A 15,675-nucleotide genomic window follows, 5' to 3' on the forward strand; every position below is an offset into this window, starting at 1 on the left:
TCCATCTATGTTCATTTTGACAAAGTCAATTTCCCTCTAAGTTCATTTTGACAAAGTCAATATTTTTCTATATAAACATCAAAAAGCACTGATGATGATTCATTCGGAATCGAAATATGGCCTTATTGGCTGCATGAATTCGGAAAATAAGTTTATTTTGAATTTTAATAAACTAAACGTTCACTAAAAAACTTTAGTGAGAAAAAATTGAAAAAACGAACTACACACATATTAACGCCAAACATTTGGTAGAATTTATAGAATATTGTATAAATATATATATATATATATATATTTAGGAACGAGGTTTCATATATATATATATATATATATATATAAATTATATATTATATATATATATATTATATATATATATATATATATATATATATAATACATATATTAGATTAGGAATGTCAGAAATGCAATTATTGATGAAAATCACAGCATGTTCGACATATCAATTTGAACACCAAAGATAGTATAGGAATACCGAAAAAAGCTTTTTTGTTCTATTTTGATTTTGAACTAAAGAAACTTGAAAATTATTTACTATCAACCGTTAGAAAAATCTAAAAGTTAAATATGAAGTTAACTAACGCCTAACATGTTGTGATTTTTTTTCACCAATAATTGCATATATAGATATAGATATATATATATATATATATATATATATATATATATATATATATATATATATATATTTTTGGTAACAGACTGTTGTTAACGCAACATTTCAAAAATTCAACACTACTTTCAACATTGTTCAACTTTTTTATATTTCTTTTTAATTTATTAATTTCAGAGAAATTAGACATTTTATTGTTTTTTAAAAATTTTTATTAAATAAATTTGCAAATAGCTATTTCGAGTTATAGATAACTCATCTTCAGTGCATTATATATAAGGTATGTAAGATATTTGATAAGAATGAACAAGTAATTATTAATTTATATAAATTATTTAATTAAAACAGAAAACCAATAAAATAAATTTAATAACTATAAACAATATAAAACGCGATTTTTAAAATTTTTAACGGCAAGATTGTTTATATTATGGTTGTTAAGGTAAATATCAACGCTCAGTCGAGAAGCGCGAATTAATTTATTTAACTACATATTCTTAATATTATTTTTACAATATTTAAAAATGTTATTATTATTATTATTGTTAACGTTATTATTATTATCATCGCTGTGATTCTTCTTGCTTCTTGTGATGATGTTCCATTTGCAAGTGATATTTGCGCTGTGGGTTATGGCGTTGGTATCTACAGTGTTGGCACTGTTGTTGTTGTTATTGTTGATGCTGTTGTTGTTGATGTTGTTGTTGGTGTTGTTGATGTTGTTGTTAGGGTTGTCACTATTGATGATGTTCCAATTGCAACCGATATTTGCGCTGTGGGTTGTAGCATTGGTATCTACAGTGTTGGCACTGTTGTTGTTGTTATTGTTGATGTTGTTGTTGATGTTGTTGTTAAGGTTGTCACCATGGTATGATTGTTGTTTACATCATCAATATTGTTGGTGATAACATTGTTATAATTATTGCTGTTGTCGTAATTGTTGTTGTTATAATTATAACGATTGTTGTTTTTATTTAGTAGTCTATTTGAAGGTAGAATGTTAGACTGTACTTGAATGTTCATGGAGGGATTTTTGTTTTGTATGAAAATTGATTCAGCTATTTTCAGGTTTGTGATGTTGTTATTGCAATAAACTATTTGCGTGTTATTTAACATTTGTCGTGTTAAAGTGATGTTATGCTGTTGTTGATAATGTTGTTTAATTGCTCCATCTTGTAGATGCATGGTCAAACGACTTGACAAGGTGGTAGTTGTCATTCCAATATATGAAGCATTGTTGCGGTGCGAACATTCACCGACGGAGCATTTATATTCATATATTAGATGACTTTGTTGTAGTTGAGTAGTTGCAGGAAGGCAATTATTTTTCATGATTAGTTGAGATGTTTTTAAATTTTGATAGTAAATTCGAAGAACAACTTTATTAATTGGATTTGACGCTACTACGTTTCTGCGTATTATTCCTTTTAAAATTCTTTCATCTTCTTTATACGCCATTGAAAAGGTATTTTTGTAATAAAATATTATCTTATTTTTGTCATTCATTTTGTTGTTGATTTGGTTTCTAATGATACGGCTGTTGTTGTTGCTGTTGTTGTTATTGTTGTTGTTATTGTTATTACTGTTTGTGGTGAGGCTTGTGATGCTGTTATTATCAAAGTTATTAGACGTGGTAGAGGGGTTGCCATTATCTTCCTGTTCATTGTTGTTTGGAACGTTGTTGGTAATTGCATTATTTTGATGTATATTTTGTGCATTTTCATGACATTTTTTGGTTAATCTATTTATGACTTGATCAATTTGTTTCAAAGAGTAATTATTGTTCACGAGAAGTTTTTTTATTTTTAATAATTCTGAGTTGATGAGTGTATAATCAGAGCAATGTTGAAACGCTCTGTTAACTAAAGAAAATATAACACTATTTTTATATTGTTCTGAGGTCTCGCTTTTACCATTAAGACAAAATCCCAAATTGGTGTCTTTTACATAAACTTGCGTTTGAAAACCAATGTCATTTCTGGTTATCAGGACATCGAAAAATGGTAGCTGTTTATTATTTTCAATTTCATGGGTAAAGGAAAGAACTGAGTTGGATTTAAATTCATCAATTAGGTCCATCAAGTTTTCATTTTCTACTATAATGAACGTATCATCAACATATCTTATATACATTTCGGGTTTGAGATGTGGTTTCTTTTGGAAAACAGTTTCTTCTAAATATCCCATGTAGAAGTTTGCAAACATCACTCCTAGAGGAGAGCCCATGGCTACACCATTGACCTGCTGATACATTTTTCCATCAGGAGTGTAGAAAGGAGCTTCTTTTGTGCAGATTTGAAGTAACTGTTTTAGCAGATGAGGTTTAATTTTTAGTGGATTCATAGCACTATTATATACATAGTTTAAAATAATATCTATTGTGGCATCAACAGGAACGTTAGTGAAAAGAGATTCCACATCTATTGATGATATGATGCCTGATGATGATCTAGTTTTTAGGATGTGAATGAATTCTGATGATGAAGAAATGCAATGTTCATTTGGAATATATGGAGTTAGGATGTTGTTGAGCCATTTTGCTACATTATATGTGACTGTTGGTATTTGACTAATTATTGGACGAAGTGGGTCGCCAGTTTTGTGAATTTTGACAGTACCATACATATAACCTGGTCTGTAGTCTCCAGTTAATAGCGGTATTTTATGTTCTGTTGAATTTGCATTGATTTGTCGAATAATTTGGTTAGTTTTCGTTTTAAGCGATAGTGTTGGATTTTTAGTTATCAGTTTAAATTTAGTTTCATCTTTCAATATGTCATTTAATTTAGATAAATAAGTTTTATTGTCTAATATTACGTATAAATTAGATTTATCGGCTTTCAGTATTTTTATATTTTTATTAGTTTTTAAATTTTTAGCAGCAATTTTCAATTCGTTCGTCAACAATTTGCTATTACACGAATTTCGTCTTTTGTTAGATTCACTTAATAATTCATTGGCTAATTGTTGATTTACTTTCACATTTCCTAATTGTTCTTGTTTCCAAATTTCATTTATCAACATCTTAATCTCAATATGTTTATTTATTTGTGGTTTGTTTTTTATGAGGTGACAATTTAAGCCGAGGTTCAAAAATTGTTTTTCATCTATTGTCAACTGATGGCTACTAAGATTAAGGAAATGATCTTGGTGTTGTGGCAACAAAACTGGTCCGCGATATAAATTGCTAAGTTTTTTCCTAATTCGTTGGAAACAATGGTCTCGATGGCGTTCTTTGATGAAGTTGATTTCATTTAACGATCTTTCATCAATCGAGTCACTTAACAATTTTATTGACGCTTCCATATTTTTAAAAAGTTCTTCTTTTCTTGATAACTCATTCAAGAGTAATGTTTTTCTGTTTTTGATTTCTGCAGAAATACTCCGTGATTTAGTCTGGCGTGTCAATGTAAATTTTGGTAACAGACTGTTGTTAACGCAACATTTCAAAAATTCAACACTACTTTCAACATTGCTGACAATCTTGCCGTTAAAAATTTTAAAAATCGCGTTTTATATTGTTTATAGTTATTAAATTTATTTTATTGGTTTTCTGTTTTAATTAAATAATTTATATAAATTAATAATTACTTGTTCCTTCTTATCAAATATCTTACATACCTTATATATAATGCACTGAAGATGATTATCTATAACTCGAAATAGCTATTTGCAAATTTATTTAATAAAAATTTTTAAAAAACAATAAAATGTCTAATTTCTCTGAAATTAATAAATTAAAAAGAAATATAAAAAAGTTGAACAATGTTGAAAGTAGTGTTGAATTTTTGAAATATTTATATATATATATATATATACACATATATACATATATATATATATATATGCAAATTTCATTGAATACCTTTACCCACTTAGCACCAATTAGCCTTCTGGAAACATACTCAACGATATGGAATTGCTGCAAATCCCACTTATTGAGAACCAATTTGGCTGGCTAAAGTTAGCCAACCAAATTATGTCACCAGTTCTCAATAAACACGATTCACAACAACTCCATATCGTTGAATGCATCCTCAAAAAGCCAATTAATGCTAAGTGGGCAAAAACATTCAATGAAATTTGCATTGCTGAAAACCTCGTCACAAAATACATATATATATATATATCATACATAAATCAAAGAGGAAGACAAACGTGAAAGAGCAAAATTCAAACAAGTTTTTGGTGCGTCATCTTGTTGGCACACTATAGCACCATTTCGAGAGCTGAAAAACAGTAAAATACAAAAAATATAATAATAAAAATCTAAAAAAATTCAAATTGGCTAACAAAATTGTTATTAGTCAAAAACAAAACATACACAAATTCTAGTTTTGTCAATTAATTTTCTTAAAAATTGTTTGTAGCAATTTCTCAAAACAAAATTACTGACAAATTAAAAAAACTCTATTTAAAAAATCTAATAAGGCATATTGGACAGGCTACATATACTTCCATTATTTCTTAAAAATAATTTAAAACTTCTTAATTAACAAGTTGAAACCAGTAAATTTGCAGAGATAAAAAAAAACAATAAAAATTTTGAAAAAGCTCTCATCTGCAATCGAAAATGTTTTAATACTTTCTATTGAAAAAAGTAATTGTAACTTTCCATTATGTCATTTAAGCTGAGTTTCAAGTTGGGTATAGGTACTACATAAAAAAATCAAAATACTAAATCAAAACAGTCCGCAGCAAAGTCCCAAAAATTTTGAAAGTTGATGTGAAAATTCATAACTTGTTGGACAGCAACATATTTGGGAAAGTCATTATTATTACTATGTAGTAGAAAAGTTTAAAGGTAAGCAAGTACACAAAAGCATATGCATGACATTAATTAACATTTAATGTGATAACTGGAAAGGACACATGACCAATTAACTATCCAGCTTGAATATTCAGTCTTTTGTTGTCAACTGTTTGCACATGTTTGGAGTAAAATTGATAAAAACCCTGTAAAACTTAGAGTTAATAACGTTATGGCCAAATTAAAATATAAATGAAATTTATCTCACTAATTTTTTACAACAATTTTTATTTTTTAATGTCAAAATCTTTTTTATTGTTATTTTATTTTGAATAAAATTTTACAAAAAAAAAGATTCAAATTTTGTAAAATTGATAACACTTCACAAATGGCCTATGGCAGGTAATGGTTTAAAATAATATATATATATCTAGATCTAGCGTATTTCTGTGATTTACGAATTACTGTTATTATTACTATTGTCATTCAAATATATGTTTAAACCATTTTTGGTTTAAAGCAGTTGTTTTTATCAAAAGTCAATTAATCTACGAGCAATTAATCTAATAGTTATAATAAGAATAATAATAATGTAATAATCTAATAATAATATGATATAATCTAATAATCTAATCAGTTAATCTAATACCTTGACGATTAAAAATTACAATTCGTGTTATGTAATTCAATGGCTTGTATTTTAAAGGAACTTGAATGTAACGTCATTTTGCTCTAGAGAACAATCAAAAATATTTTTCTTACCAATGAAATGATTTTTATTATGTACTAAGCTTTTAAATTAATCAATATTTAATTTTGGTATAGGTTTTTCCGTTATATGCAGACATGTCAAAATTCAAAAGGAGAGGTTTATTATCAAACTCGGATAAACTGCTAACACTATTATGTGAATGGGATAATTGCACTCATATATATGATAATATCGACGTTTTCATTGACCATGTTAAATTTCATCTTCAACATCTTACATATGATCGCTTTGTTTCTGGTTAGTAATAATTACGTTTTTTTGTTTTATAATGCTTTTTAATTTATATGATTCACTTTAGCCATTACATTTTATGGGGAAAAGTAACTTAAAACACTTTTTTAGTTCTAGATAAAAATGGGTGATAATTTACGAATAGCAATAGCATCTTTTGTCTAATAAAATTTATTGAAAAATTTGTAAAACATTCAATTCGTCATTGAAGTTATCACATACGATTTGTCGAATTAAACAAAATAGATGGCTGGTATTACACACAATAACGAAAAGTAAAAAAATAACTCAAGCTAGTTAAATGATCTCAGAGTTTTCAGTAACATCGAAACAAAATCTGTATCAAAACATCTTTGGGTGAGAAAAAGCAAAGCAAAAGAAGGTACTGATTCTGGTTCTACAATTCTGACTAAGACTTTTGTGCTATTCACTACAGAAAAAGTCTTTTCCAACACATATCAGAATAACGTTGACGTTTTAAAAAAGAATTACGAGAATTGAATTTTATGACATTTAAATTTGTATAATTTAAATGTCATAATTTGTATAATTTAAATGTCATACGTTGTTGAATGTAGAGCCGGTGCAATTTGATCAATTGATGAGTGAAGTTGAGCAGGTTGAAAACTTATTTGGCCAGTTTGCTCTAAACACGTAGAAGGAAAAACTTAGTATGAAGGATGCACCGATTAAGAAAGATTTGCACAAGATAGAACCAGACAGCGAATTGCGGTAAAAAATATATGACAAATCAACCTGATCATATAGTAACAAGATTTTTTGATAAAAAATTTAAAGTTGAACAGACAGCGGAGAAGAGCACTTTAAAATTTTAAAAATAATCTTCAATAAGTTATTGAAGATTGCCGAAAAACATAACAGGGGAGGGAAATGTATGTTTGACACATTGAAATTGGTTAGCAAGATGTGACTGATGGCAAATTCTAACTCAAGTAGCATTTTATATTTGATAGTGTCAAATGCAGCTGAAAACTGAAAAGAGGTTGACAATTTTTCTTGATAAAATTATGGATGAAGACGAATAAATTTAGTAGTCAAACTTTCGAACTTGACTTATACACGACTTCGTTTTTTTTTGAGTAACCTAGGGGAAAATGGTAGATAGAGTATTATGGAAGCGATGAGCTATGTAGAATAGCATGTTTTTTCAAGAATAATGTTATTAAGTAGAAATGGTTTCATGACAGCGAACGACGAGACTCGTTTGGCGACTACTTGAGTTGCGTATACAGCTTTCCTTTAACATGTTTTATTGATATGTAATCGTCTAAAATGAATATATTCAATTTTTGTCCAGCTTCTTTTAGTTTGAGTTATTTGATGATTGACCGAATACTTTCTTTTTTTAGGCTACATGATTTCTGGTTGATTTAACTAACTAGTAAGCAATGACACACAATTAGTCAATATAGACATGTCAATAGCATTCAGTTTTGAGTTTTGCATAGCTTTTAGATATAGGCTTAATATTAAAAAAGTTCATTTTGGTGTTTTTCTAAGGATTTTCCATTTCTTAATTTTTTTTTAGTTTTCCAAAATACTTAATTTAATTTTTTAGGGTCATCGCTTTGTCTGTGGCGAGATTGTGCACACGAAGGAATATTTGTCAATTTTGACGAATTTAAAAGACACGTTTTTTATCATGCCTTCCATCAAAAAATAAAAAATGTGGGCCTTGTTGCTATAATGATGAACAAATCTCATTTGAATATCAATAAATGTGTGTTTGATAACGATAATCGCAATGTGATTCCTGATCTTCCTTTTGATTTTGTTTGTCAGTGGCAAGGTTGTGGGGTAAGTTATTTATTTATTCAATTTTGTTTTAGAAAAATTAATAAACGTTATGAAAACAGCATCCAAAATTTATTTTAATACGACATTTTTCTATATACAGTTTCTATTTTGAAAACAGAATTAATTGCCTTCGACATTGTTGTTTGTACTGAAACGTCAGCTTTGTCTTTTCCAGAACAACCTAACACATACCCCAGATAGTGAAATGCCATTTTACACCGCATAAGTTACCCTGGAACTGATTGTGACTGATCATAACAAAGTTTTTTGTAAAATCAAGATAAAGTTAGAGAAAATTAAAAGTGAAGTGGCCCCAAAACGTTTGAATTTTGCCAGTCTGTCATAAATTGATGAGATCAATGTCAGGTACAACTTTGAAGTACGGAATCGTTTCAGTTAATAACGGAAGACGAAAATAAATCTAAATATGAAATATTTAGAGATGCCTTTACAAAATCAGAAAGGGAAATTATTCCTGTGAAAGAGCAAAGAAGAGGTCAGAAATGGATAACAGATGACATAGAATCTCTGATGAATGAACGAAGGAAAGTGAAAAGATGCAATCCTGATACAAAAAGCTGGACAAAACAATGAAAAATGTGCTTAGAGGCAAATGAGAAATAGTTGGATGACATTGAAATATTAAAAACTGTAATACAAATGCACTATTATAAAAACATCAAAGAAATCTTTGGAAAAGGGGTTTGTACCGTTTTTGGATGTATAAAAGCTAAATCCGGTGAAAGAATAAGTACATGAAAGATGGACTGAATACATCAACGATCTTTTCGATGATATCCATGATGAAAAGCCTTCTATTAAAAAGACGTAGAAAGACTAAAGATGCGATCTGAAGTTCGTGCCGCTCTTTCCAAAATGAAATCAAAGAGCCGGGCTCAATAATCATTAATGGTAAATAGATGAAACAAGTCAACAGCCTCAATTATCTTGGAAGTTTGATTATCTCAGGTTGAAATTGTAATGTGGATATCAAACGAAGGATAGCTACGGCGAAAGATGCATATTCTAAAATGAAAAACATCCTCACCAACAGTAAAATCATAAATTCAACAAAATTAAAACTATTAGGGTGTTGTATTTTTCTTGTGCTCTGTTATGGCTCTTAGTCCTGGATGATTTCTAAGGAAATAAAATACAGATTAATGCTGCTGAGATGTGGTTTTTGAGAAGAATTAGGGAAATTATTTGGACCTATCATACCTCCAATGAGGATGTATTAAAACAGTTTGGTTATGAAAAGAGGAAATTTCTACAAATAAATCCAACGGCGGCTGTTTTTTGGTCACATCATGCGGAAGGAAAAAACGGAAAATCAAAAAACTACTGGAAAGATTGCAGATTAAAGTAGTCCTTGTGTCACTTGTTGAATATCACTACATTTCAATTGCTAAAAAGTGTTATAGATCGGGTTTCGTGGAGGTCGATGTTGCTTATGTCTTGAAAGGATAAGACTTGGTGTATAGAACACAAATTATTTCACTTAACTTACGCATGGAGCATCTAGAAAAACTGCCTTTTTCATTTTATTAAGTCCTTAATCCAATGATTTAAAATTTATTTTTTAATTTACTTTTTATACTTTTTATACTTTCATTGTATATTTTATCGATTGTGATATTTTTTCTAATTGTTTAAAATTTAAAATTTCTTGTCCATATTAATTTATTAGTTGTTATCTATTGTGATATTTTTTTTCTAACGATTTATAATATTGGAGTTCTTGTTTATATGGTTTTAGTTAAAGTTGTCTTTAGGTTAAGGTTGTGACATTAACGTTACATAGCATTACATATAAGTTTTAACATTAACAGCTAGCGAAAGGCTATTAATATTAGTTTAAATGTTTGTGAAAATCTAAATTATATATGATTTGTAAAATTTTCAGAAAAAATTTGAAATACCCTATCATTTCTATGTTCATGTGTCATCGCACATTACCAATTACGAATTGGGCGACGGAAATAAAAGCAAGTGGAGGTGTCATTGGGACAGTGAGAGCTTTTTAATTGCATTTAATTTAATTGTTTTTAAATTTATTTTTCTCCCGCTTTTCAATAAAGTTTTTCAACTCTATTTCTTATAGTCACACACCGTGTAAATGTTTGTAAGGATTTGTTTTTATTGCAAAATTTAATTTAGTGAAAACTTTTAAATTAATATATATAATATATTATATATTATTATTATATTATATATAATATATTATATTATATTATTAGCATAATAATTGTTATTTATAAGCTATTAAAAAATTCAATAAAAATTTTAATTTTGTGTTTTTGTGTCATCAAAGTCTGTTGATGAACTTAAAATTTTCCGTGAGAAGAACAAGACGTCAAATCGCACTGGCTCGGACAGATCAGTGCAGAGAGTGGCTCACTAAAAGCAAAGGTGGACAAATGAAATCTCTGTATCGTATAGCAAAACAAGCAAAGCGTACGAAAAAAGACATAGTTGGTGCCTCATGTATCTAAAACGACAAAAATGAGAAGGTTCTTGAACAAGATGAGATCAAGCTACAGTAAAGAGAATACTTCAACCGTCTGTTAAATGAAACAAATCCAATCAATGTCAACTTTGACGCTCCACCCATCGAAGGTTCGATTCCAGACATCACTGTAGAGGAGCTTACAGAAGCTCTGAAAGCTATGAATGATGGAAAGGCAGCAGGATCCTCTGGACTCACAAATGACATTATCAAAGTATCTGGTACTGCAGGTATCCAAACGTTACTACAACTTAGCCGTGAAGTGTGGAGAAATTGCTCAATGCCGACTGAATGGAACTATAGCATGACAGTTCCGCTATACAAAGGCAAAGGTGATCCATTGAACTGTTCATCATATCGGGGTATACGTCTGTTAGAACACTCCCTGAAAATTGTCGAAAAAATCATTGAGAAAGGATTAACGTCGTGCATCACAATCTGAAATTATCAATTTGGTTTTCTAGCGGGGAAATCAACAATTGCAAGAGAAGTACCTCGCAAAGCATCAACAACTATCACATATTTTTGTAGACCTTGAAAAGCATTTGATCGAGTTCCCCGTGAAGCAATCAGGTTGAGTCTACGTCGACAACTCATTCCAGAATATCTTGTTCGACTTGTGATGGAAATGTATACGAATACTCAGACTCTCGTCAGCACAACGGTTGGAAACACAGATGCATCGGCGTTGGGGTTCACCAAGGCTCGATTCTCAGTCCACTGTTATTTATAACTGTGATGGAAGAAATCACAAAACCGATACGGACTGGTGACATTTGAAATTTAATATATGCTGATGGTAATGTTTTAACAGCCACGTCTGAGCAGAATGCAACACAGATGTTTGAATATTGGAACAACAAACTCGCCGATCATGGATTCAAAGTCAACATCAGCAAAACCAAAGCAATGAACACTGCTGAACCCATCCAATCCACAGCTACTGGACGATGGCCCTGTTCAGTTTGTAAAGCTGGTAAAACAATTCAATCAAGTGTCAGTAGTGTAACAGTTATGTCACAAACGTTGTTCAAAAATAATTGGTGCTTTATTTAAAAATTCAAATTTTGTTTGTTCTGCTTGCATCAATCCACAACAACAAATTCGAAATAACAATGTTTTTGAAGCCATTAAGGTAGAGAAAGTCACATCGTTTCCATATCAGGGAGATGTTCTGGATTGTACTGGAACAGCTGAAGCTGCCGTTCGAGCAGCATACGTGCAGCCTGGAAAAACTGGCATCTCCTTGCCTCTATATTGATGCGGCGTGACATCCCACTACCACTAGATCGAGACTTTATAAATCTGTGATATGTCCGGTGTTGTTATATGGTGCAGAAACATGGCCAATGACAACCAAACTGAAACAACAATTTCAACAAACCGACATGAAAATGCTCCGATGGATGCAACGAATTAGTCTGATGGACCACATCAAATCTACCGAAATCCTGCGTCGTGCTGGTTTAGATGATATGAAGGACGAATGCCGGCAACACCGGTCATGTTTGGTCAAACGAAGTGGAAACAATTCCATAACTTCTCTTGCAGATGTTGTAGTACCTGGCACACGTCCCAAAGGCCGTCCAAAGAAATCCTGATCGCAAACTATCGAGCAAGACTTGAAAGCTCTAAATTTAAATGAAATGGATACAACTAATCGTCTAATTTGGCGCAAAAAGTTGATGGCAATGAAAACAACGTCCTACCTCGGGAAACTGGGTCTCTGGACGCTAAACGAAGATTGATTGATTGATGTTTTTTTTTCGTAAATTTTGTACTTAACATTATATATAATAATATATATCAGCATAATAATTATTATTTATAAACTATTAAGAAAATTCAAGAAAATTTTTTTTTTCGTAAATTTAAATGAAGAAAGAAATTGAAGCTTTTTCTTTCTAAATTTTTTTTATATTATTTGTATAAAAATAACTGTTTGATTCCTGTAGTAGAAAATTGCCATGTAGTTTTTTGACAACGAGCACTATATAACCTGTCTGGATCTAAAAACCTTTCCTTTTTCTGCTAATGTAAGCATTTCATTTTCTTAACGTCGAGTTATTCTTAAGTTGGTTTTCAAATTTAACAACCGAAGTTTTTTTTAAATTGCTTGCCCAAAATTTAAATTACTTTGAACGTTATGTCGGAGGTGTTTCGAATTTTAATAAAAAAAAACTGTTTCTGCGAAATGTTTTTCAATTTAAATGTATCTAAAAAGTAATTTTTGTATTGAAAAGATTTTTATCCTTCCGTGCCCTGGCAAGCATTTAAGAGCTTAAACGCATACGTACAAATTGTAGGACGACCTCTTTTGCCAATCAAAAAAATTTGATATAATGTTAAAACAAAGTTAAATTATAATTTAAATACAATGGAACAAATTTTAAAAAATTATTGAAGATATAGGGTAAAATTATTATGATTACGATATTCAAGAGTTCGTTTATCCGTAGGTTCAAGATTTCCAATAGATGAACACATCTACTTTAAACGCAAAATAAGTTGAACGTTTATTTAATACCAGTAGTAATAGAAACAATAAGTTCAAATAACTACGATAAATCACATTAATCACTTTAACGTCAACTGTGCTCCGTCATGTTCTTCATTGTTCTCCTTTCTTTCTCTCTCTCTCTCTCTCTCTCTCTCTCTCTCTCTCTCTCTCTCTCTCTCTCTCTCTGTCTCTGTCTCTCTGTCTCGAATCTTGCTTCTGCGTTGTTTATATAGCTACCAATCTGTTTGTAAATGTGTCACATGCCGTGTCACATGAATCATTTTAGTTATTTACGTCTTCTAATTAATTTAAAAGCAATTTCTGACTATTAGTTCTTATCTCGATCTCACGTCTGTAACAATATGCTTTGCTTGCTTAGGTGTCTAAAACTGATTTATCTAGTTTCAGATTCCTTTCAGACGTATGCCATTGAGTGACGGAAATGTCAACAAGGTTTTACCTCTAATCAGCTGAAAATAAATGTTAGTCTGTATCAAGTTTGGATCGGTGATTGATAGCTTTTTGCTGTCAGTGTGGAATTCATTGTCAACTAAATTGCGTTTATCCCCTCCAGTCGCAGTGCTCAGAAATTAATTGAAAATAAATTTTTTTTATCAAGCATTATTATATTATAATAATAATTTTATTGTAATCACCTGTTTATTTTAAATGCCTATTAAGTAAAGATTATATTATTACTGATCATTTCACTTTCATTTCTCTTATGAGTTATAATAATATAATAATATTTTAGCTTTTTGCTGTCAGTGTGGAATTCATTGTCAACTGAATTGCGTTTATCCCCTCCAGTCGCAGTGTTCAGAAATTAATTGAAAATAAATTTTTTTTATCAAGCATTATTATATTATAATAATATTTTTATTGTAATCACCTGTTTATTTTAAATGCCCATTAAGTAAAGATTATATTATTACTGATCATTTCACTTTCATTTGCCTTATGAGTTATAATAATAATTTTATAAAAATTTCAATAAATTTTTGCAGCTTGTGAGTACTCGGCGTTTAGCAAACACAAGCTTAAATGCCATTCAAGGTCACACACTCAGGAAAAATTAGTGGCTTGTCCTACCTGTGGTGGAGTTTTTTCAAATGCTACAAAATTTTTTGATCATATTCTTAGACAGACTACGTTTCATGGTAAGTTATTCTTTTGAGCGTACCAAAATCTAATAATAATAAAAGTAAACAAATAATAATCTAATAATAATAATAAAAGTAAACAGAATCTAATAATTATTAATTTTGAAAGTTGGTAGAAAATCGGTAAACAATTTCAGAATGGACCGGTCGACGAGGTCAAAAACAATTAATCAGGAAGAGGAGAGTAGATTAAACCCAGTGCAGGCACTGCAGATGAAAATAATGGAAGAAGACGCAAGACGAAGGGCACAACATGAGGAGGAAGAAGGAAAGTTGCGGATGAGGTTGGCGGAGGAGGAAGCGAAGCAAAAAAAGGAAAAAAGAAAGTGTTTCTTAGCTCCCCTTGACCAATTAAGGCCTGCTGGGGACTAGGAGCCGTTGTTTTTGTTTGTGATGGCATAGAATAATTTGAGGAAAGTTTTTACATCCGGACACCCATCCTGACGACAACCACCAGTTATAAGCGGTGACCTTTTGCTCAAAAGCACGCAAGGCAGCGTGGATGCAATTTTATGTCATGCCCAGGACATGAATAGTACAATCACTTTCCTCAGTGAGCCGGTGATTCTCGAGCATCGTCTCTGACACCACTGAGGACATCGTAGGCATTTGATCGAGTTGCTTCCAACTCCAGCCCCAAACACCGAACATGGCCAATGACCAAAGGCCACAGGTTCAGCGGTACCACCGGTGATCATAGTTTTTGTTTTATCAAGGCTCACCTCTAGCCGTGTTCGGCAAGTTGGGTATTTCCAGACCTCAAACTTTCTGTCTGCGTATTGTTCCGAGGCCGCCCTCTGGACGATATCCACCGGATTTGCATCAAAGTCCACCCCAATAGGTTTTGTTTGAATGACTGATCGAAGTAATCCTTCTAGTGATCTTTCACTTCATTCTGCAAGGTTATTATGGTGCCTTTATTTCCAGACAGCCATACCTTGCATTGATTTCCTGACGGACCAGCCGCTTTACCCACCTTCATTGCCTTCAACGCATCCGTGAGCTTCTCAGCTGTGATGCCCTGAATCGGTCCTTCCACCGGAAATGCGTCAAAGTCAACCACAACAGGGTTTGTTTTATTCAATAACTGATCCAAATAATCCTTCCAGTGACCATTCACTTCATACTGCAAAGTTATTATGGTGCCTTTATTATACTTTGATTCATACTTTAATTTAATCCATATGCCTGTTTTAGTGACTGAAGTTTGTGCTCGAAAGTTCATACATTTATATTCTTACAATATTCTTTATCTAAAGTGTCCAATTTTGTTTGTCCTGCTTGCATCAATCCACAAGAAC

At 31.0% G+C, this 15,675-nt stretch overlaps 1 protein-coding gene across 1 annotated transcript in view; it reads left to right on the forward strand.

Annotated features, from left to right (window-relative positions):
- Positions 1 to 6,275: 6,275 nt before the first annotated feature.
- HELRODRAFT_129823 (hypothetical protein) overlaps positions 6,276 to 15,675 on the forward strand; it is a gene marked incomplete at both ends in the record, with an annotated part of 22,429 nt that continues 13,029 nt past the window's right edge. Inside the window, 4 exons of the mRNA XM_009030935.1 lie at positions 6,276 to 6,390; positions 7,964 to 8,202; positions 10,109 to 10,214; positions 14,219 to 14,371. Of these exons, the coding sequence (XP_009029183.1) occupies positions 6,276 to 6,390; positions 7,964 to 8,202; positions 10,109 to 10,214; positions 14,219 to 14,371 (613 nt within the window). The remainder of the gene's footprint in view (positions 6,391 to 7,963; positions 8,203 to 10,108; positions 10,215 to 14,218; positions 14,372 to 15,675) is intronic.

The sequence above is a fragment of the Helobdella robusta genome (assembly GCF_000326865.2).
Source record: "Helobdella robusta unplaced genomic scaffold HELROscaffold_7, whole genome shotgun sequence".
NCBI lineage: Eukaryota > Metazoa > Annelida > Clitellata > Rhynchobdellida > Glossiphoniidae > Helobdella > Helobdella robusta.